The sequence below is a fragment of the Trachymyrmex septentrionalis genome, unplaced genomic scaffold, assembly GCF_001594115.1.
Source record: "Trachymyrmex septentrionalis isolate Tsep2-gDNA-1 unplaced genomic scaffold, Tsep1.0 scaffold144, whole genome shotgun sequence".
NCBI classification, from domain to species: domain Eukaryota; kingdom Metazoa; phylum Arthropoda; class Insecta; order Hymenoptera; family Formicidae; genus Trachymyrmex; species Trachymyrmex septentrionalis.
The window spans coordinates 68,452-90,773 of NW_017304587.1; the positions used below are offsets into that span (position 1 = coordinate 68,452).

The 22,322-nt window shown below is 34.2% G+C and overlaps 2 protein-coding genes across 2 annotated transcripts in view; one reads left to right on the forward strand and one right to left on the reverse strand.

Moving 5' to 3' along the window:
* Positions 1-22,322, reverse strand: part of LOC108745673 (kelch-like protein 12) — a 104,418-nt gene that overhangs the window by 53,212 nt on the left and 28,884 nt on the right. The gene's annotated exons all lie outside the window — the stretch shown is intronic.
* LOC108745675 lies at positions 14,596-19,034 on the forward strand. Its single transcript, XM_018481971.1, has 5 exons — positions 14,596-16,492; positions 16,622-16,763; positions 18,473-18,624; positions 18,767-18,868; positions 18,952-19,034. The coding sequence occupies exons 1-5, from the start codon at positions 14,806-14,808 to the stop codon at positions 19,032-19,034; spliced, it is 2,166 nt and encodes a 721-aa protein (XP_018337473.1). The 5' UTR covers positions 14,596-14,805.

Below are 22,322 nucleotides of genomic sequence, written 5' to 3' on the forward strand. Positions count from 1 at the left end.
CCTATAAACATAATAACAAATTAAGTAGATATAAATTAAGAAAGAGCATATAATGCTAATTCTACATTAGTCACATCGCAGCGTCGCAGGTGTTGCGATTCAATCAGAATCGACCTAGCTCGATACTGATTGGACCGCAAGCTTGCGACGCTGCGTTATGACTAATGCTTACTGCACACTGGATGCGATGAGCGATAAGCGATGAGCGACGAGCGATATCCAATGAAAACTCTACTTTTTCTCACATGACGGTGCAAAGCAGAGCTTTCATTGGATATCACTCGTCGCTCATCGTTTATGATCGTTCATATGTATTGTATTTAGTAGGCATAATGTAGAACCAGCATTAAGAGTCAACACGCATATCGGTGTGAAAAAAAAGGATAAAGGATTTAATCCGAAATTGATGTGATATTAAACATATAAACATACCATAATATTCACTTTCATTCCCAATATTAAATCCTTACGCAATTTAATGTAAATTTAGGAAATAGAACTTACAAAAATATTATATCTTTACATATTTAATGTAAATGTAAATTTAGTATCTTTTATTTTTAAGCAACAGCGTTAATTTTTACACTTACTCTTTCCACACTTGCGTTAATTCTTACACTTCCTCTTTCAAATCGTATAAAATTATTTAATTTGAACAAAGTAATGAAGAAGCGGCTTCCTTATATACATGATGAGAATGTTAAGATTTGATCGAATATTTCATCAGTAATCGGATAGTTATTAAGTGATCCTGTTGGTATGTTGGAGAATAACAATGAACATTTGCCGGATACGTGTATATAGTACACTATGATAACTTTGTTGTTGATCGATTTCCGGATTTGTCTTAATACTGTCTTTTGAAGAAACAATTACAATTTCTATCATATCAGTCGCAACAATTTACAATTAGTTATTTTTGCAATTATTTTTATTTTTATAAATGTAATTCGCAATTATATTTTTTATTTTTTGTCTTTACAATTTTCTACTTATTATCCATGTAAAAATCCCTTTTCAATTTCTGCACTTCTCATTACGCTATCTGCCTTTTCTCATTTTGTTATTGTACTTATAATGACGCATCATTACTGTCCGAATACTGTTAGAGTAGCCTTTGGCCACATATAGAGTGTCCAAAAAGTTCTGAAAAGAATTTAAAAAGATCTACTTACTGATCTTATCAGTTTGACCTTGTGTGGAGTTGCCAAGATCAGATTAAAATCACATCGATTTTTTCAAATGGAATACCCTAGTTTTGATTCTAGAATCTAATAGCTGGTGTCAAGTAGTCGTGTGTTACATTTAGTAAGAAGCGGACGTGTTTTGTCTCGCTTCAGGTATTGCATTATTTTTGGAAAGCGTTGCCGGCTTCAACTGTGTCTAGTATAACTGACTAAGTGAATCTTGTTATGAGAACCAGGGCCAACTAAAAACGAAGAAGAAGAAGCAGCTGTCAAGAGTTTTCAAAACACTGTACTAAAGTTACTTTTCATTAAGTAATTTTCGAGTTATAAGGCTTGAAAGTTATAGTACCGCTGGCATTAGCAAGGTGTCCGAGCGACGGCTATAATTTCTTGAATGTTGTTCAGGTTCATGTTCTGGATAACATTTGTCCAGCCAATGGAAATTATATCTCTTAATTTCATTTATATATAAAAATTAATTTTCAGTGCAAAAATGAAAATAACAGGAATAATCTCTATCCAGTGAGGAATAACAATGGAATCGACATAGAATCGATGTCGATTTGACGTTGAAATCATCAAATTGACGTCGAATCGACGTCGATTTGACATTGATTCTATTGTCATTCTATTGTCATTTCTCATTAGATAATTAACCTTGATTTTAACAAATGTTATCCAGGACATGATCCAAAAGTAGGGTGTTCCATTTAAAAAATCAATGTAACCTTGACCTGACCTTGGCGACACCAAGATCAAACTGATAAGATAAATAAATAGATTTTTCTAAACCTTATAATATTTGTTTTCAAAATATTTTTCTCGATAACGCTTTCCTGAGTTATATGTCCGGAACTTTTTGGACATTCTATGTAAGCGCGCGGTGCGCCTGCAATCGTGTATTAATATGTACTATATAAGTATAGCGGTGACAGCCGTTCCGTCGGAGATTACCAAAACCATTCGACTAGCGCTGTCCGAAATCTCTTTCGCTCTTATTGCGAATCGGCGGAAACCGCCGAGCTTCTGGAACAATACAAGTGGAAGCAACAATTCGTACATAAACACTAAGACATCAGCAACAATTTTTATTCCATCCCGCTCCTGTTCACGTTCTGATCCTCTCCGATCCTGACAAGTCGATCCAGTAGCGAGAAAAGGTAGTAGAGCGTGGTCTGTTACCGTCGAGCATTCTCGACAGCGACCGGTTTCCTGTATCAGATTGCTGCATCGATGGGAGAAACTTTAGGACAGAGAATACTATGCCGAGCATACTATTATGAGTGATGATGTATCATAATATACGTAGACTACTGGAAAAGTTTCTGCAATCTATTACTTCCAGTAGTGCCAACGTTCTGCTACTATCATATCCGTAAAATTAGACATTTTTAATCAATAATTCAATTGACAGTTTGTATCCAAGTCAACTAGTTTTGTTTGCAAAGTATTTTAAAAGAAGTTATTTTGTAAGAAAATGGAAATTTCGCGTGAAAATTTTCAGGCAATGATTTTTTACGATTACAAATGTAATCTAACTCCGAAACAATGCATCGATCGACTTCATTTGGCTTTTGGGGATGAAGCACCATCCAATACGACTGTTTATAATTGGTTTGCCGAATTCCAGCGTGGACGTTCTTTCCTTTCTTAGTGATGAATTCCGTGAAGGTCGTCTGTTGTTGCCACTAATGTTGATGCTGTGCGTGAAATTGAACGAGACCGGCATATAACATACGGCGAGATTCAGGCATTCTTAGGCATTGACATGAAAGCAATACATACAATTTTGCATGATCACTTGAGCGTACGGAAACTTTGCAGTCATTGAAATCCACACAATTTAACCGAAGATCAAAAACAGGCTCGTGTTAAATGGAGCAAAGAAATGCTCAAGAAATTCAACCGAGGTCGATCAAATTTGATCACAACATCGTTACTGGGGACGAAACATGGATCTATTCGTATGAGTCCAAAAGTAAACAACAATCCACTGTTTGGGTATTTCAAAATGAACCGAAACCAACAAAAGTTGTTCGTTCACGCAATGCTGCCAAGCAAATGATTGCTTGTTTCTACCGGACATGTGACAATCGTGGCTTTAGAGGATCGAAGGACTATAAATACTGATTGGTATACAACAATTTGTTTGCCAGAAGTCATAAATGAATTGCGTAGAACAAACCGAAATGGTCGCATCATCCTTCATCATGACAACGCCAGCTGTCACACAGCACGTCAAACCGTTGATTTTTTATCCAGTAATAATGTCGAATTGATGACTCATTGTCCGTATTCACTTGATTTATCACCTAATGACTTCTTTTTGTTCCCAAACATTAAACATAAGATGCGTAGTGAGCGATTTGAGTCGCCTGAAGCAGCTGTTGAAACATTTCGTACACTGATTTCTGAGGTTACAACCTTAGAGTGGAAAAAATGCTTCGAAAATTGATTCGAGCGTATGCAAAAATGTATCGATCTTAAAGGCGAATACTTCGAAAAACAATAAAGCCATTTACCGAATTTTACATGTTTTTTTTCATATTGTTTGCAGAAACTTTTCCAGCAGCCTACGTATATGAAGTAATAAAAATAGGGTCAAACATAGTCTTTTGACCAGACTTCTTCAATTATTCACGATACAAGCAAGCATTCATTTCCTGTTCGGATGCGTTGGTGAGTGAGCACTTGGCTTTTTATCTGCGGCGTGTTTTGATTTTAAGTTTTAAAGTTTTTTAGTTTACTTGTCTTTTATGAGTTCCCTTCCTTTTCCGTTTTTCAGTCAGCACTTGACTATGTTTCTTAACATCGGTTTGATTGCCCTATCGCACATACAACATTAAGCTACGTCGAGATCCATCACATTTGCTGATTTCCGCGCGTTAAAAATGTTGCGTCACTGAATGTTATCGATTTATTATTATCTTTCTCTGTTGTATTCTTTTATGTTCTTTTTACAAGTATATCTTTTATATTATATTCTTTTTACATCTGAGGAGGGCTCAATCCAGCAGCCGAAACTTTGTTTGTTTTATATTTTAATATACGCCGTTGTACTTTTTATTTTATTTTATGTATCTTTGACTGTTATCTTTAATTATATATATTATGCGACGACTCTTTTTCGCCATTTATTTTGTTTATTTTGTTGATACAAGCAAGCTTATAAACTGTAAACTAAGTCAGAGGTGTGTTACTAGAAGTTAATGAGACCAGACTAACTTAATCAGAATTAAAGGGATCTTTACTACGATAAAAGAGATGAAGTTTTCGTTGAATAATAACGTGACATGCTCTAATGGACATACATGCTCTAAATCGACATATTTTATATACAAAAACATGGTGAGAATTAAGGTACATCAGTCTCGATAACTCAAAAGTCCGTTTGTAGATGAGTCATAAAATATTCGTAAGAAATAATATTTAGAGAAAGTTTTAAAGGTAAAAAAAAGGACAAAAACAAAAAGTGAAATCTAGATAAATCTAAGTAAATAATACAATAAAGGTTTATCAGGAATATGCAGATTCTCCACCGACCCAGCATATCAAAATAAGTGAGAAAAGTGAGTTTTTTTCGCGAAAAAAGTGACTAAATAGTGAATAAATAAATAGTGAAAAAAGTAAGTAAACAGCAAACTTGGAAAACATTACTTTTTCCGTTTCTTTGTCGTTACTTTTTAAATAAACAATTCAATAATAATATTGCAGTTTTTTATTACTAAACGCTAAGATTGTCCTAATGTTGGGAAAGTTGATTTTTACAATCTTAGCACAAACTTAGCGTTTAGATATAAAAAATTGAAACGTCATGTTTATTATAAAAAGTAACAATAGAGTAACAGAAAAAATAACGTTTCCCAACTCTGGTCAATAATGAGAAATAGCGAGATAAACAGGAAAGTTTCTGAACAAGTTTTAAGTATAAAAGAAAAAACATTAATTAGAACATTAATTAAAATAATTAATTAAAATTACAATACATATTTTATAGAATTTTTATGAAAAAGACTACAAAAAAAATAAATATTCCTTTTATGATAATTACAATACTGTACTTGTTTATCATATATCATCCTTAGAATGCTTAAAATTATGCTTGTTACTAGCATATTCAAATTGCAAGTGTAATAAAATATAAATGTTTGCCAAGAATTATCACTATATAAAATTTGTGATTATAACTAAATGAAAAATATTCTTAAAAAAATCTTAAACAAAACGGAGAAACAATAAAACATACTTAAATGCTAAAAATAAATAACAAAATTGTGCCAGTTCTCTCATATTTTGTGTTGCATCCATGTACAAATAAATTCATTTTTTTTATTTTTTACCACTTTTATATCAATAAAATTATAACACATAACATAAAACATTCATTCTAATCGTGGTACTTTTAACGGTTAGGATTTAAGGAAGGAAGTAATGAGCCTGGATTCTTTTTCTCGATTTTGTTCTGTAATTGGCTTGTGACTTCTTTTTTCTCGTGTATTTTTTTTTCTTAATACATTCACACCTTCCAACATTCCTTGTGCGACTATCACATCTTTAATTTTATTATCTTTCAATGCCTTTTTGAGCCAATCATTTGTCTCATCTAAAAGTTTATTGGATGCTTTCTTCTTATAAATTTCAACTTTCTTAGTTTCTTTATAATGTTTCTCTAAGGTTTCGATATCTTGATGAGTTTTCTCCTATGTATAGACGTGCTTCTTCTTCCTTTCGGATTTTCTTTTATTCCTCTTTTTCCCTTAACTTTTCTGCTTCTTGTCTTTTTTTCTGAGCATTCAAGTATTCTTTATACTTCGAACGCGCAAAGCGTGCAAATGTTATGAGAGATACCGATATACTTACAAGGTCCACTCACCCATTGCTCTTGCGCACTGTCTCCTTAATATAACTTTGCATTGAGCGTTCTCACTTTCACTTGGACTTCGTCTGGGGTTGAAATCTTCCCCGAAATCGAAAAATTCCTCTTTACATCGGCACTTCCATGTGCCAGAGTAAGGGCAGCCTTTACTACCTGTTCCAGCGGATACCTAGGTGCTTCTACAGCATTCTTTATCTTAAAAATATTTCGTCAGTAATGATCAACATGAATTTCTTTTCTCCGAGCCTTAATGTGAGTTGTCTTTAACTGTAGAAGCTTCCACTCATCCATTAACGCGCGCTTACTTACGTTTAAGGGTAGAACCTTCACAATATGTCTGAGGCTGTCAGACTGCATCAATAACTCTGGTGCCAAACACCTAAAATATTTCAGAACTCCATCTGAAACAAGAATTGTTTTTTTTTTCCAGCAAATGTCGCGCGCCTGCAATAAAATGCTCCTGACATTTTTTCTAAATATTGCAGAATCTTTCAACTTAAAGAACTGGAAAGGATATGGGCAGTAGGAGTCAAACGCAGAAGACGTCACGCAAATAATATATCAATGAAGTGTGAAACTTCTTTATTCACTAAAACGCGCTTGTTTCGGCTCACTTTTGAGCCCTCCTTAGAGACAACACAAACTAGCATAAATAAACTGTGAATAAAAATTATCCTATTATGGTGAGCTCCCCTACCTCGAGAATTTAAATGCCAGAATTAAATCTAAAAGAAGTGAAAGAAAAAGAAAAAAGAAAAATGAAAATAAGGAAATAATGGGAATATCAAAATAGAGAATACAAAAAACTAATTTATCAAAAAACTTTAAGATTATAATTTAATATCCCGAAAATAAGGACGCTCCTGATCACAAATCACAAACTATATCGCAAACATTACTACGAATTATTCAAAAATCGGTTCTTGATATTTTGGCCAGTCACTATCACACACAGTGAGTCACTTTTAGTTTTAGCTAGTATTATTGCTAACAAATGAACAATTTTGCATTGGAACGTTAATCAATTCCATGAAAATAAAAGTTGGAATGTAATCAAAAATCACGCCAGAAAGACTCATTACTGCGCACGAACGATACTGATTGACTAGACATGACAACAACACAAGTCTTTATAGCTTGTTTATAATCGGGAGGTAAGCCTTGGGAAGCCCCTCCATATCCGTCTGCAAGTTGAGTCCGTGCGTCTGTCTCCTGATGAATATCATCTCCGAAATTAATCTCTTTCTGTAGTGAGGATCCTCGTCCAGAATTGTAACTTTCTTCCAATCGAAATCATGGCCTTCTTGTAACCGATGCTCCGTTATGACATTACGAATAGAGGGATTCCATCTGATGTGATTCTTATGCTCCGTGATTCTTGACTTTAGCTGTCTACACGTCTGCCCCACATAACTTGCATCGCAATTCTTACACGAGATCTTATAAACAACATTCGATTTCTTGTCACGCGGTAAAGGGTCCTTGTATACCCTAATAAATTCTCGCAATTAATTAGTACTATAGAACGATACCCTCATACGCTCAATCTACTAAACTTCTCAGTAATACCACGAACGAAAGGAACAGTGAACCACAAAGACTGCACCGTTTCTACCCTAACATCATTAACAATACTCTTTCTATTTCTAGCCATAATCATTTTCTTCAAACGATTGTTAATATTCTCAAATATAAAGTTCAATGGATAATCATTCTTTAACAATACTTTAATAATGAAATTATCAAGATGAAATTTAGGGTTCAAAAGTAAAACTACCCTATCAACTAGTCCCGCGATTGTACCTATTTTTTTAGAAACAGGATGCTGTGACCAAAAATTTAAATATCTACCCGAAAAAGTCGGCTTGTGGTACCAATTGAACTCTATCAACTCATTATCCCTAATCACTGTAACATCCAAAAAATTTAATCTATTACTCCCTACTTCCATAATGAACTGAAGCCTAGAATGCTGAGAATTAAAAATATCAAGAATAGAACGAACCGAAGATGCAGGTGCCAATAATATGTCGTAAACAAACCTATAGTAAAAGGGCAACGGAAATCGAATCAAAGACAAGGCTCTAATCTCTAGCTTTCGCATAACTAGATCTGCAATGACGGGAGACAACAGAGAGCCCATAGGAGTCCCGTAATTCTGCCTATATATAACACTATTAAAAACGAAGAAAGTAGAATCTAAAACAAACTGAACCTTTGATGAATTCCTTCTCCGATAAACAACAATCTCTAGAAATAAATCGCCAATGGTCTTTAATACAATCCATCACATAGTCAATGGGGACGTTAGTAAAGAGGCTTACAACATCCAGTGACATTAACTGAAATTCATCACTCAAACATCTATCATCAAGTTCCTTAACAAGTTTACAACTATTTTCGATATGACTGTTCGCTTTAGAAATTGTTTTTATGATAATATTATGAAGAAACACTGCTAATGAATACAAAGAGTTCTTTATCGAAGGAACTATTATACGAAAGGGGCAGTCCTGCTTATGTATCTTTGGAAGAGCGTAGGCTCTCGGAAGTATCTCATCACTACTTAAAAAACTTCTATATGTGGAATTAGCTATATACTTTTTTTTCTTTCCAACTAACTAATAAAGTGCGTAAGCCCGTTATCATCCTTCTCGTCGGATCCCTTTCAACTATCACATAAGTATCCACATCCTGAAGCATCTCATTTACCCTGGAAATGTACCTGTCTACCCAATGCCATCATCACATTCCCCTTATCTGCACGAGTAAAAATAATCCTATCATTCATATCCCTTAAAAAAACCCTAGTGTCTTTCGCTAGCTGTGACAAACTCCTATCTACCTCCGTACAATGTAGGGAACAAGAAGCTAAGCCATTTAATGCAGGAAATGAGTGGTTCGAGATCAAGATCCACTCATCAATAGGCAATTTATAAATATTACTTTCAATACACTTAATAAGAACGACCGTTAAATTCAATCTATTGTTCAAAGATAAGGCAAAGTTATCTCCCAATTGTAAAAAGTTCTGTATATTAAGAGCTATGGAAACGGTTGATAGATTCACGAACCAGCCATTCCTTTGTGAGCTAAATGAAGGAGAAAGAATTAATGTAAGAAAGAGCTGAGGATCAATCTGTATTTCTCTAACTGTCTCAACATTTAGATTCTGTTAGGATAGAATGACAACCTAACATTAACATTACTCGTGAGCGTCCTTATTTTCGGCATATTTAATTATAATCTTAAAATTTTTGATAAATTAGTATTTTATATTTTCTATTGCGATATTTTCATTATTTCCTTTTTTCATTTTTTTTTCTTTTTCTTTCACTCTTTTTGGGTTTATACGGGCATTTAAATTCTCGAGGTAGGGGAGCTTATCATGACAGGATAATTTTTATTCACAGTTTATGTATGTTAGTTTGTGTTGACTTTGAGGAGGATTCAAAAGTGAGCCGAAACATGTAAGCGCGTTTTAGTTAAATAAAGAAGTTTCACACTTTATTGATATATTATTTGCGCGACGTCTTCTGCGCTTGACTCCTACTGCTCGTATCCTTTTTAGTTCTTTGATTTATAAGAAGTCTTGATTAGTTTGATTTGTAATACGGATCTTTCAACTTTTGTGTAGAATATCTTTAGCTATATCGCCATAGTTAAGCAGCTAAGAGCAAAAGATTTTCTAAATGCAATAGTCGCATTTCTTATATGGAGAAGAGTTTCTGGTTTGCACACTCGCCCCATGATGGTTACTGTCGAAGAGTGAATTTCTTTATACAGCATATGAATAAGGGATTTATTTTTTTGAAATATCAAACAAAAGTGTTCAACTATTGAAGCATTGTCGACTACAAAACCACTTCTGCTTTTCTGATGGTGCTTTTAAAAGCAAATTTTTTGCACGGTTTCCATGAGCTTCTTTATGGAGTTTCCACATTTTTTTGGTATATCTTATAAAAGATATCATTGCAGTGCGGGCCACTGCTCAATCAGTCTCGCTACTGCAAGTGAAAGAGTGAACCATCTAATGGGGATGTTTTAGAAAACGATGGTACTTTTGTATAAAGTACCTACGCTTTTGCGTACTCCTCTCATCTCGATGGCCAACTATCAAAAAATGCAAAAAGTCATAATAAGATCTGCTGTGTCAATTCCGAATTCTTCAAGGGCTTTGCAAAACGCATTATGAATTATAATATATGCAGATTGTAATATCTATTAGTGCCAATATCTATTAGTCCCTTGGACTGATCTTCCTTGACAGTTTCATTCATTAGAACGATAGAATCACTTTTTTTATTTATTTCTATCAAAATTCAAAGATTTTCGTTTTATGATTAATTTCCAAAAAACTAAAAAATCACTCATTTTCATTTTGCAAAAAAAATATCGTTTTTAGAAGAAATCATAAAACTTCTAGTTTCTTAAAGTTCAACTTAGCTGTTGATTCATTACTAATAAAACCTTTTCTCATTTATTTTTGACAAAAAGATGAGATTTTCAAAAAAATTCATTTTTTTTCACATTTTTTCCGATCCCTTTTCACTTATTGCGAAATATTTTTTGTAATACAACATTTTAGACTTTCCAACTCTAAAATTCTTTTTTTTCAGTCTTCAAATGATAGATTAAAAAAAAATTAGCTAAAATCAATGCACTACAATCTGAGATATAGTATAAGCAAAAGAAAACGCGTGGTTACATATACCCCAATATGGATAGATAGAGACTTTCTGAAGTATGTGTACTGAGGATTAAGAATAATCGAGTTTAAGTACCTCTAAATACCGAGAAGAAATACACTGCAAGAGAGAAAATTTCGAGTCCTTTTACTAGACCGTCTTTTCTAATATGTGGCTGGACGCCACAAGTGACTCAGCTGGACATGGTTCAGATTCGACTGATGAAAAACATGAAAGAAAGGATTAGAAGAAGAGACTTTTCAGATTTTTTGGTCCATTACAATTGTCAACTACTACTGTAATGTGAAAGAAAATAGAAATGTATTACAGAGCAGCATTAAAAAATGTAATCTGACAATAAGTCGGCCTGTTTCTATATATATATATATACCATATTATCTTACTATACGTTTCTGATTCTACCAAGTCATCTAACATCTGTAATTTCATCAAAATTTATAACTAATATCTAATTTTAAACTTAAATTTAAACATATGATTGAAACATGATCGAATATTTACATACTACACTCGAACACAGCAAAAATTAAATTTAAACCTTTAAAATTTAATTATAACTGACTATTATTATATTAAATTCAAAATTTTCAGTTAACATTGATAATGAAGTGATGATTGGAGTCGAAACATGTAAGAATTTTTTTATTATTGTATATACTATAATATTATTACATGTCATTAAAATTTTTAAATATTCGTCAGTCACGTAGCCCATCTCGATAATATTATTTAATTTTGAGCCTTATTATTATTATTTTAATTATATTTTATAAAATAAATAACAATAAATAAAGGGTAAAGTAAAAGTCAAACACATTTTTTAAATTGTCGAACAATTAAAAAGAATAAATTACAAATAAAGAAAAAGTAAAATTGAAAAAATATAATAAAATAAAAACTCAGTTTACATACAAATAAACTACAAGTTTCGGTTATCAGATTGAGCCCTCTTCAGACATTAATTTATCATAAAAATCGCTGTACAAAATTAATTATCGGAAATGTTCGCATATTCACTATAATCACAATTCGAGTGAGTCTTGATATAGAACTCGACATTATTCACATATGATTGAACAGTCAAATGTATTTCATATCTCTTGGAAAAAGTTCTAGTTGATAAAAAAGATAAAGACTTCTTACGAAAAAATAAACAACCAAATTAACATACTGAAATTCTAATAAGTAATAAAAACTCACCAAAAATTATATGTAAATTATTCAAACAAGTGTGTTCATATAAGTATAAATAACCATTAGAATATATAAAGATGTGTGGAACGCAGATGTGTAAGACAGACATTGTGTGTCGATTATTATGTACGCTCGCTGATACGGACTGTCAAAAATCGTAACTTTTACTTGCACTATAAAATAATAAGATTTCGTAATGAAGGCTACTATTATAGAGTGTTTATGTAAGTAAAAAGTACCGGACCGATGAAATATCTCGAAAATTATAAACATTTCCGAAAAAAATATTTCCTACAAAAATTAGGTAGTAGGGTTTTAGTCTGTTCTGGTCAATGACGTCATCGACGTCGATTTGACCAATGTAAAAATTTTTGATGTGCAATTATATATGATCATATATGAATTATTATACTGAGTATCTGAGACCACCTGTACACTCCTTTTATCTCGGAAAGAGAGTATTTTAGAAAAAAACTTTTCAGATAAAAGTTGTGTGATTTCGAAGTGCAAATAAAACGATGTCATTGGTTTAACCTCGAATAGTTGTTTGAAAGTCATATAAAGGTCACATTGATTTTTCCAAATAATGCACCCTATTTTTCATTTTTTATACTTATAGCTTATCTCGAGAGCTTTCCAAAATACTATAATCAAATATTTTTTCATTAAGTATTTCTTGAGTTATAAGAAAGTTACAGTACTGCCGGCATTAGCATTATGCAATATGACCCACCGATGGCTAAAACCTCTTAAATATTATTCAAGATCATATCTTGGATGACATTTATCAAGATCAAAGCCATTGGGAGTTATTATTTTACAAGATATTGTATATTTTGTCAAAATGTTGAAACTTTCAGGTCTTATAAGTCTCAAAAAGTCTTTAATAAAAAAATATTTGATTATAGTTCTCTCTGATATAAAAAATATAATTATATGAGCTCAATAAGTTCTTAGAAAATCTGTCAGAGAGCACTCGCAGTGTCATGTCACATTACTTTTTGACAAGTAGTATCTTTCAGCTGATTATTGTCAAATTTTGAGGAAATCATCGCGTGGTTTCATTTCTGTAGACGATTAAAGCGAACAACCTTTATATTTTGCAAAATGGAAAAAAAACGACTTTTGTGCAGTGATCAAACATCTACATATGAAAGGTTTAAAACCGAAAGAAATCAAAACCGAGTTGGATAATGTTCACAGCACATCTGCACCAACATTTGCGACTGTATACAATTGCGTAAATAAATTTAAATGTGATCGTACATCCACATGTGATGCACCTCGTTCGGAACGTCCAATTGAAGCTGCTACGCCAGAAATCATTGATAAAGTCCACGATATTGTTTTGACTGATCGACGAGTGAAAGTGCGCGAACTTGTTGAGGCCACAGGCATATCACATGGAACAGTGATTTCAATTTTGCACGAACAATTAGATATGAAAAAGCTGTAGACGAAACATGGATCCATTATTTCACACTCGAGACGAACGAACAGTTAACACAATGGACTTCACCGGGTGAACCAGCTCCGAAGAAAGTGAAGACCGTGAAGTCGACCGGAAAGGAGATGGCCACAGTTTTTTGAGATGCACGCGGTATAATTCATATCGATTACCTTTCGTCGTAGCAAACGATCATCGAAGATGACAATTACTACGCAGCCTTATTGGACCGTTTCAACAACATTTTAAAAAAAGAACGTCCCCATTTAGCGAAGAAAAAAGTGTTCTTCCATCAAGACAATGCACGGGTTTACACGTGCCCGGCAGCGATGGCCAAATTCAACGAATTCCGCTACGAATTGCTTCCCTATGCAGCATATTCGCCAGATTTAGCCTGCGATTATTTCCTGTTTCCAAACCTGAAGAAATGATTTGGAGGAAAGAGAGGCTTATTTTGAAGGATTGGACAAATCATATTATTCGGATGGCAACTTGAAAAAGTTGGAGAATCGCTGGATCAAGTGTATCAAACTGAAAGGAGACTATGTTGAGAAATAAAAATGAATCGATCAAAAAAAATGTGTTTTTTATGTTTTTCTAAAAACTTATTGACTTGCCCTCATAATTAATTTGCCTATTGGTTATTAGCGCTATACTACATGTGCGATAAATTTCAATATTATTATTATTATAAATTATCTATCATATTTAATTATTAACATTATAAATACATATAACTTATATACATATTTTAGTAAACTTTTTAACCATCTTTAGTACATAATTAATAATTGAAAAAGCTTCGCAATAAATTATTGTTCGTATTAGAATATCGAAGTAAATTGCTGTCTCGTCTAATTTAAACTGTGTAAATTAGACACAGTTTAAATTCAGCTAGCCAATTGATTGCGTTTTTTCTAAGAAATGGTGATTGACTACCTAACATGGAAACATTAGATACCAAAATAACGAAAAACATGCGGATACCATAGCCTAATCTTATGCATCACTTACTTAATCACATAAATTCATTTGTATGTATTGAAGATGGCTAAAAAGGTAGCCAAAACATGTATACAAATTAATAATTAAATATGATAAATACAATTTACTGTGTTAGCATAACAACCGCTAGTCTCGGGGAAGAAAAACTAGTTGCAGTAGTGATCCCCGGGGTGGGTGGGTCCCAATCACCACGACACAGCGCGTCCTCGGGTTGCGGATAGAGGAAAAGCCTCGCTATCTCGGTTGAGGATAGAGGCTAGCTGCGAATAAATTGAATAAGCAGTCGCGGACAGCCGATTGGAATGGTCCTCCTGTTTGGGGGTTGGGCGTGGGTTTGATAGGCTCACACCGTGAAACGACTTTATCTTGAAACAATCAAAACTCGCCATGGATTCTTCTGGGGTAAAATTTTCCGGAGGTAAACTAGTCCCCCGTTCGGATCTCCGGGTGGGGACTACCTCGGGGAACTCATGTCGTATAAAGTCAAAACGCGGGAGAGACTTCAAAGTGGGTACGTGGAACGTCCGAAGTCTTTACAGACCTGGGGCGTTTCAATCGATGGTCGGGGAGGTCGAAAGGTACGGGGTAGAAGTTGTCGCGTTGCAAGAAACAAGATGGGCCGGGGAGGGTTCGCTTAATGCGGGTTCGTACACGCTTCACTATGGAGGGTCGGAGATCCATAGTCTTGGCATCGGTTTTATGATTAATAGGAAAATCTTATCCGCGGTAAAAGACATTAAATTTATAAACGAAAGATTAGGATTGCTCGTTGTGCAGGGCCGATGGTACAAGATCGCGATAATCAACGTACACGCGCCGACGGAAGATAAAGATGGCGAAATTAAAGACGGGTTCTACGAAGAACTCGAACACCTCGTGGATCAATTACCGAACGATTACATGAAAATAGTCGTGGGAGATTTTAACGCGAAAATCGGTAAAGAGGACATTTTTAGACCAACGATCGGGCTCGAAAGTTTGCACGAGGAAAGTAACGATAACGGAGTGAGGGTAATTAACTTTGCGACCGGCAAAAATCTTATCGTCAAAAGCACGTATTTTAAACACAAAAATATCCATAAACAAACTTGGATTTCCCCGGATGGAGGCACGCGTAACCAAATTGATCACGTTCTTGCAGATAAACGGCGTCACACGAACGTACTCGATGTCAGGTCTTATAGGGGGGCGGATTGCGACTCGGATCACCTCTTTGTAATTGCCAAAATCAGGGAACGTCTTTCGCTAAACAAAACTAACGGGCAGTTGTTTGGAACTAAACGTCTAAATGTACAAGGTTTGATCGAGGGAGAAAACGGAATAAAATACGCGGTCGAAGTAACGAATAGACTCGCGGCTTCAAAGGAAATAGATGAATCGGATGATAACACGGTTGATAAACACTGGGAAAACGTACGAGACGCGATAGTAAAATCGGCGGAGGCCACGGTTGGTTTTTGTAAAAGGAACAAAAACAAGCCGTGGTTTGACGAAGAATGCGTAAAAATTGTTAAAGTACGAAACGAAGCGCGCATCACGTGGTTGGCTCAAAATACGAAGGAAACTCGGGATCAGTTTCTTAAGATTAGGCAAGAGGCTCATAATATGTTTAAAATTAAGAAGCGTCAATACTTAAAACGTAAAATTGAAGAAATAGATGAAAATTGTAAAAGCAGTAACGTACGAGGCACGTACATGGGGATAAATAATTTTAGAAAGGGATTCCAAGCTAGGACGGAAATGGTGAAAGATGAGAACGATAATTTAGTTACGGATACAACGGCAGTTTTAAACACATGGAAAAATTATTTTGATCGGTTATTGAATGTCGAATCTGAAAACGACCGGGAAATAGAGAATTTTGAGTATCACACGGCTGAACCTAGGATTAACGAACCGACAATTTCAGAAGTAGAAAGCGCGATTAAAAAATTAAAAAATCACAAAGCACCGGGTAATGACTTGATTCCGGCGGAACTGATTAAATGGGGGGGAAGTAGATTGATAGAAGAAATTCAGAAATTAATTATCTTAATATGGAATAAAGAAGCATTGCCGGAACAATGGAAAGATTCAATTATAATCCCGATTTTCAAAAAGGGGGACAAAATGAGTTGTAATAATTACCGGGGTATCTCACTTTTACCTACATGCTATAAAATTCTGTCGAATATTTTATTAATGAGGCTTGTACCATATGCAGATGAGATAATTGGAGATCATCAATGCGGCTTTAGGAGAAATAGATCGACTGCGGACCAAATCTTTACTATTCGGCAAATCTTGGAGAAAAAATGGGAATTCGACCAATCGGTACATCAACTTTACATTGATTTTAAAAAAGCGTATGATTCGATAAAACGGGAGAAAATGTATGAAATTTTAACTCGGTGGGGGATACCCAAAAAATTGGCTAACTTAGTCCAAGTTTGTTTAAAAGATACCAGAGGTAGAGTAAGAATAGGTAATCAAATGTCGGAAACTTTTAATATTCATAGCGGATTAAAGCAGGGGGATGCATTGTCACCTCTTCTGTTTAATCTAGTATTGGAATATGCTATTAAAGAAATGCAGAAGAGTAATGATGGTTTGCAGTTGAACGGTACAACACAAATATTAACATATGCGGACGATATTGCTTTGTTGGGAGATAATAAAGAAACACTAATAAATAACGCTAAAATTCTATTAGATAAAACGAAAAAAAGAACTGGGGCTGCAAACGTTGAAAAAACTAAATATATGGTCACTGATAGAATTCAGAATATTCATAATAACGGAAACCTGGTCGTCTGTGATAAAATTTTTGAACGGGTTAGCAATTTTAAGTATTTAGGATCGATTTTAAACCAAACTAATGAAATAAGAGAAGAGCTCAAGAGAAGAATTAATTTGGGGAATGCGTGCTTCTATTCGGTTAAGAAACTACTCGGTTCGCGGATATTGTCTAGGCGCTTAAAAATTAGAATTTACAGAACGATTATTTTACCGGTAGTCCTTTATGGCAGCGAAGCGTGGTCACTTACATTACAAGACGAGAAAAGATTTAGGGCTTTCGAAAATAAAGTACTTCGAAAAATCATCGGGGCAAAACGCGATGAGGAAACGGGCGAATGGAGAAAATTACACAACGCAGAATTACATCAATTATATAATAGTCCGGATATTATTAATGTCATAAAATCGCGTCGATTAAGATGGGCAAGTCTCGCGGCGCGTATGGATGAAAATCGAATTGCATATAAAGTACTAATTGGTAAACCGGATGGGAAAAGACCATTGGGTAGACCAAGACGTAGATGGGAAGAAAATATTAGAATGGACCTTAACGAAAAGGGGGTACGAGGGTCACAAATGGAGGGATCTGGCTCAGGGACGGGAACAGTGGCGGGATTTGGTATTTGCGGCAATGAGCTTTCGAGTTCCTAACGCCTAATAATAATAATAATAAATACAATTTAATTTACCCTTGTGTACATACCTAACTTTACCAACGTTGTTACGCACCCGGGTACGCCGGTGACCACCTCTCATTTTTTTTCCTCAATTTTTTAAATATTTATGTAATTAAAATGGTTTCTTTAACATTTATTTCAATAAATAAACATAAAAAATGAGTGCCTGAGGCATTTGCAAATAAATTGACTTGCTGTAGCTCGTACAAAAATAGGAGAAAGCGGGATTTTCAAGGTCGGCGCAGGTAGCGCGCGGTCATTAAGAATGCTAGCTGTTCGGAGTTTTGAAAACAAGTAATAAAGCCTCCTCCTTACATCTAAGGAAGGGAATGAGTAGATGCACGTCAGTGCCAATCGTGTTTTTCGTTCGCACGGACGTGCACAGATGTGTACAGACGTGCTACAGTTAAAGCGGGGACGCTTGCCTACGCAGAATACTTGAATACTTTGGAGTTATGGAGATGGAGGAATTATCGAGGATTGAATTTGCAAGGTAAAACAAAATGTACATCTGTAATTTTTCAGCGTTTTATTTAAAAATTCTAATTTTTTTCTGTTATTTTATTAAAAAAGAGAATAATGCATGAATTTTATCTCAGATTGAATGCCACGGAGAAAGAAACATATTTGACCGCGATATTAGGAGATGATGATGAATCAAACAAAGCGTCTGACAGCGATGATGACGACTGGCTACCAGATGAAATTTTGCCCGAAATTCTTGATAGCGATGAATCTGCTGTTGATTTAGGTAATTTTCATGCAATAAAAGTCAACTTTATCAAATAAATTTGACGATAATTTTTACTGAACTTTGCTGTATTTTGTATAAAAAATCATAACTAATATTTAGTTTGGTCTAATATGAAATTTTTTATTTTTCGATGACAAAGAAGACGAGGACGCCGAAGAAAAGGGAGAGGAAGAAGGAGAGGCTGAGGCTCAAAGCAATAAAAGTGAGAGAGAGGATCAAACGGCACCTGCAGCACTAACAGGTAGCTTATCTTTAGAGTGTACAATTATTTGAAAATTTAAGTACTGAAGTATATATAATAAATTAATGTATTAATTTTTTCAGAGAAAATACCAAGCGCTTACATAACAAAAGATAAAATTGTATGGAATAAAACGCCACTTCAACATCAAACTGCCATCTCATAATGAATTGCATCAATGAAGTAATCTTTATCGAAGTACCACAACACTTTCAATAAGCGACACTCTCAAAAAGATATTTACAGTAGATATGGCAGATATTATCATTCGACATACAAATAAAAAGGCTTTGTCAGTCTACGCAGCATTCAAGGCAGCGTATCCAGATTCGAAGCGAGAATGGAAGCTTATTACTGTACAAGCAATATACTCGTTTATGGCTATTTTGATTTGCTCTGATGTAAATAACATCGATCACACAACTGATGTGTGGCATTCAAATTCATATCCATCCTATCGAGCGACAACAGGTCTGAATAGGTATCGGAACATCATGAGTTTTATTAAATTCGATCAATACACACCAGCAACGCGCAAAAAAAGATAAAGCAGCTCCGATTCGTGATCTCTGGACAATGCTCAACGCAAATTTATTTTATATGTACAAGCCGACAGAGAATTTAACGATTGATGAAAAACTTTATCGCGGTCGCACAAAGTTTATTCCTTCGCAGTATATTCCTCCGAAGCCGGCCAAATATGGCATCAAGATTTGGTGGATTTGCGACGCTGAAAATACTTATCCTTTGCACGGCATCATTTACACAGGCAAAACAGATAACGAGAGAAAAAACCAAGGAGAAAGAATAGTAAAAGAACTTGCAGCCGCTTACCAAGGCAGTGGTAGAAATATTACCATAATTATTTTACAACGTTACCTCTTGCCAAACACTGGCTTTCAAGTTAACTTTAGTTGATTATTTTGGAGAAAAATAAATTTTATATTCCAAGTGTAATGGCTCCGAATAAATCGAGAGAAGTATATTTTACTGTGTTTGGATTCTATGAAAAAGTAACGCTGTACTCCTACGTACCAAAGAAGAATAAAGCAGTAATTGATATCAATGATGCCGACATTCCGCTGTAAACGATGATGCTAAGAAGAAGCCTCGCATTAATACGTATTATAATAAATATAAAGCTCGACACCATAAACTAAATGATTTGTAGAGACATTACACAACGTCGAACTTTGAGATGGTCGGTAGTTATGTTTTTCAATATATTAGACGTTACCTCACTCGCTTTCTATCTAATTTATTATGAAAATAATAAGATACTGCCGAGGAAAATCAACTAGCGGCGGATATTTATGCGCCAATTGAGCGAAGAATTTACAAAACCAATGATTGAGGATCGATATCAAAACTTGCAAATAATGAGAAATTATAGCACCAAGATCACTATTGAATGTGTGATCGGACGGTCAATAAATCCTGTGAAAGCTGCTCCAGCAGGTCCAGCAGTTGAATGAGATGCGTCAGGAAGGAAGAAAGTCCTGCCATATTTGTTATAAACAGACAATCAAGAAGAGAAGAAAAATACGAAAGGCCTGGTCCCAATGTGATAAGCATGTCTGCGATGAACATGTAGTGACTTTTGCTAAATGTGTAAAATGTAATAAATAAATATTTTTTTTATATTACAATAACTTTCATATATTCTATTGTATTATTGCGCAACACATTTCATGTGCATGAATCAAATAAATTAATAAAAAAACTAATAGTCCATTCAAAATTGAATTTTTCTATGGTAAGTACCCGGGTGAGTCCGCGGCGTACGTATACTTTAAATTCGATTATTTTTGCTAAGAAAAATTCTTAAAAATGTCTAAATGAACCATTTGCTTAGAATTGAGTGAAATAACGATGATCCGGAAGCTACAAGCGAAATTTTAATTTATAATCCACGTACATGCAAAAATGATATATTTAATAAACGATAAAAATAGGAAGACACTTATATGTCTTATGTGATTAAATGTAAAAATGATAATTGTTGAGTTTAGCCTTCACATCTTTGATGTTGATAAAGTTAGGCTCATTCGATGTGTTTTTGCATGAAATGAACGAATTTGGCAAATGATAATTATCCAGAAGACGTCCCTCGCCTTATTGATTTTTTAAAATAGAGCACGATACTTAAATAGAACACGGGACGGCTACGTCGCCCCGAAGAAAAAAAAGAATAACATACCCTACCCGCTTGGGACCTAACCGCCTAGAAGTTGTTGTAAATGCACATGCACATATCGGTGTAACAGATTTTACATCATGCCAATATGACAGTAACCTTAATAGTAGTGAACTTTAACGATAAATATCTCGCTTCGGGGGATTAGGCACAACATTTAATTGCCAGATTCTTTCGTTTCATGCAAAACGCGTCGAATGAGCATAATTTCATTGAAATTGAAGGTGAGGAGCGTCTTCTGGATAATTACCAAATAAAGTATTGCTCTGCCTTGTGGACTGAGATATTAATCATTAAAATGACGATTACTTAGGAAATCTGTCACATCGATGGCATAGAGATGGTAAACATAAGAGCATGTAATGAGATTATAATAAGTATTTTCTGCTTAAATTATATAAATTTTTTACTTTAAAAATAAATTCTCTACTTTAAAAACATAAATTGTTTGCTTTAAAAATACAAATTCTATGTTTTGAAAACCTTGATAGCAAAGCCTGCAGAAATAGATTTTGAACAGAGCCAGCTAGCAATTTTTGATTGCAAAAAGACAATAAATTGTAGATTGTACGGAATTTATATTATTTGACATTGTTAGCAAATTGCTATTAGAAATATGACAAAGTCTGCTAAATGTGTTGCTAGCAGATTAGTAGCGGAAAAAATTGGTAACCGAAAAAAGTACTGCATAAATTGACGGCAGATTAAGAGCAAATTGACAGTGAGAGCAGAATCTGATTTAAGCAAATTCTATTCGATTTCTGATACAAATCAAGCTGACACGGTCTGTCAGCAAGCTTTGTCGACAAATCCATATGTAGTCAAATGCGGACACAGATGATTATGGTTTTGTAGTTAAAATCTGATCAAGTTTGCTGCCAGTTTGGCCCCAAATTGCTAACATTTTGCTGTTAAGGAACATGTATAAATTATTTTCTATATAATGTTTGTATTTACAGCTTGTTTTGATTTGATATTCGTCTGCTTTAGAAACACAAATTATCTGTTTTAAAACACAAATTCGCTGCTTTAAAAACAAATTCTCTACTGTAAAAACAAAAATTATATAAAAAATAATAATTTGTGTTTTCAAAGCAAAAAATTTGTATTTTTAAAACAGAGAATTTATGTTTTTAAAATAGAGAATTTGTTTTTAAAATACAGAATTTGTGTTTATGAAATAGAAGAATTTGTGTAACTCTCAATGTTATCGATATGATAGATTTCCTGAGTATTTGAAACTTTAACAATTAATAC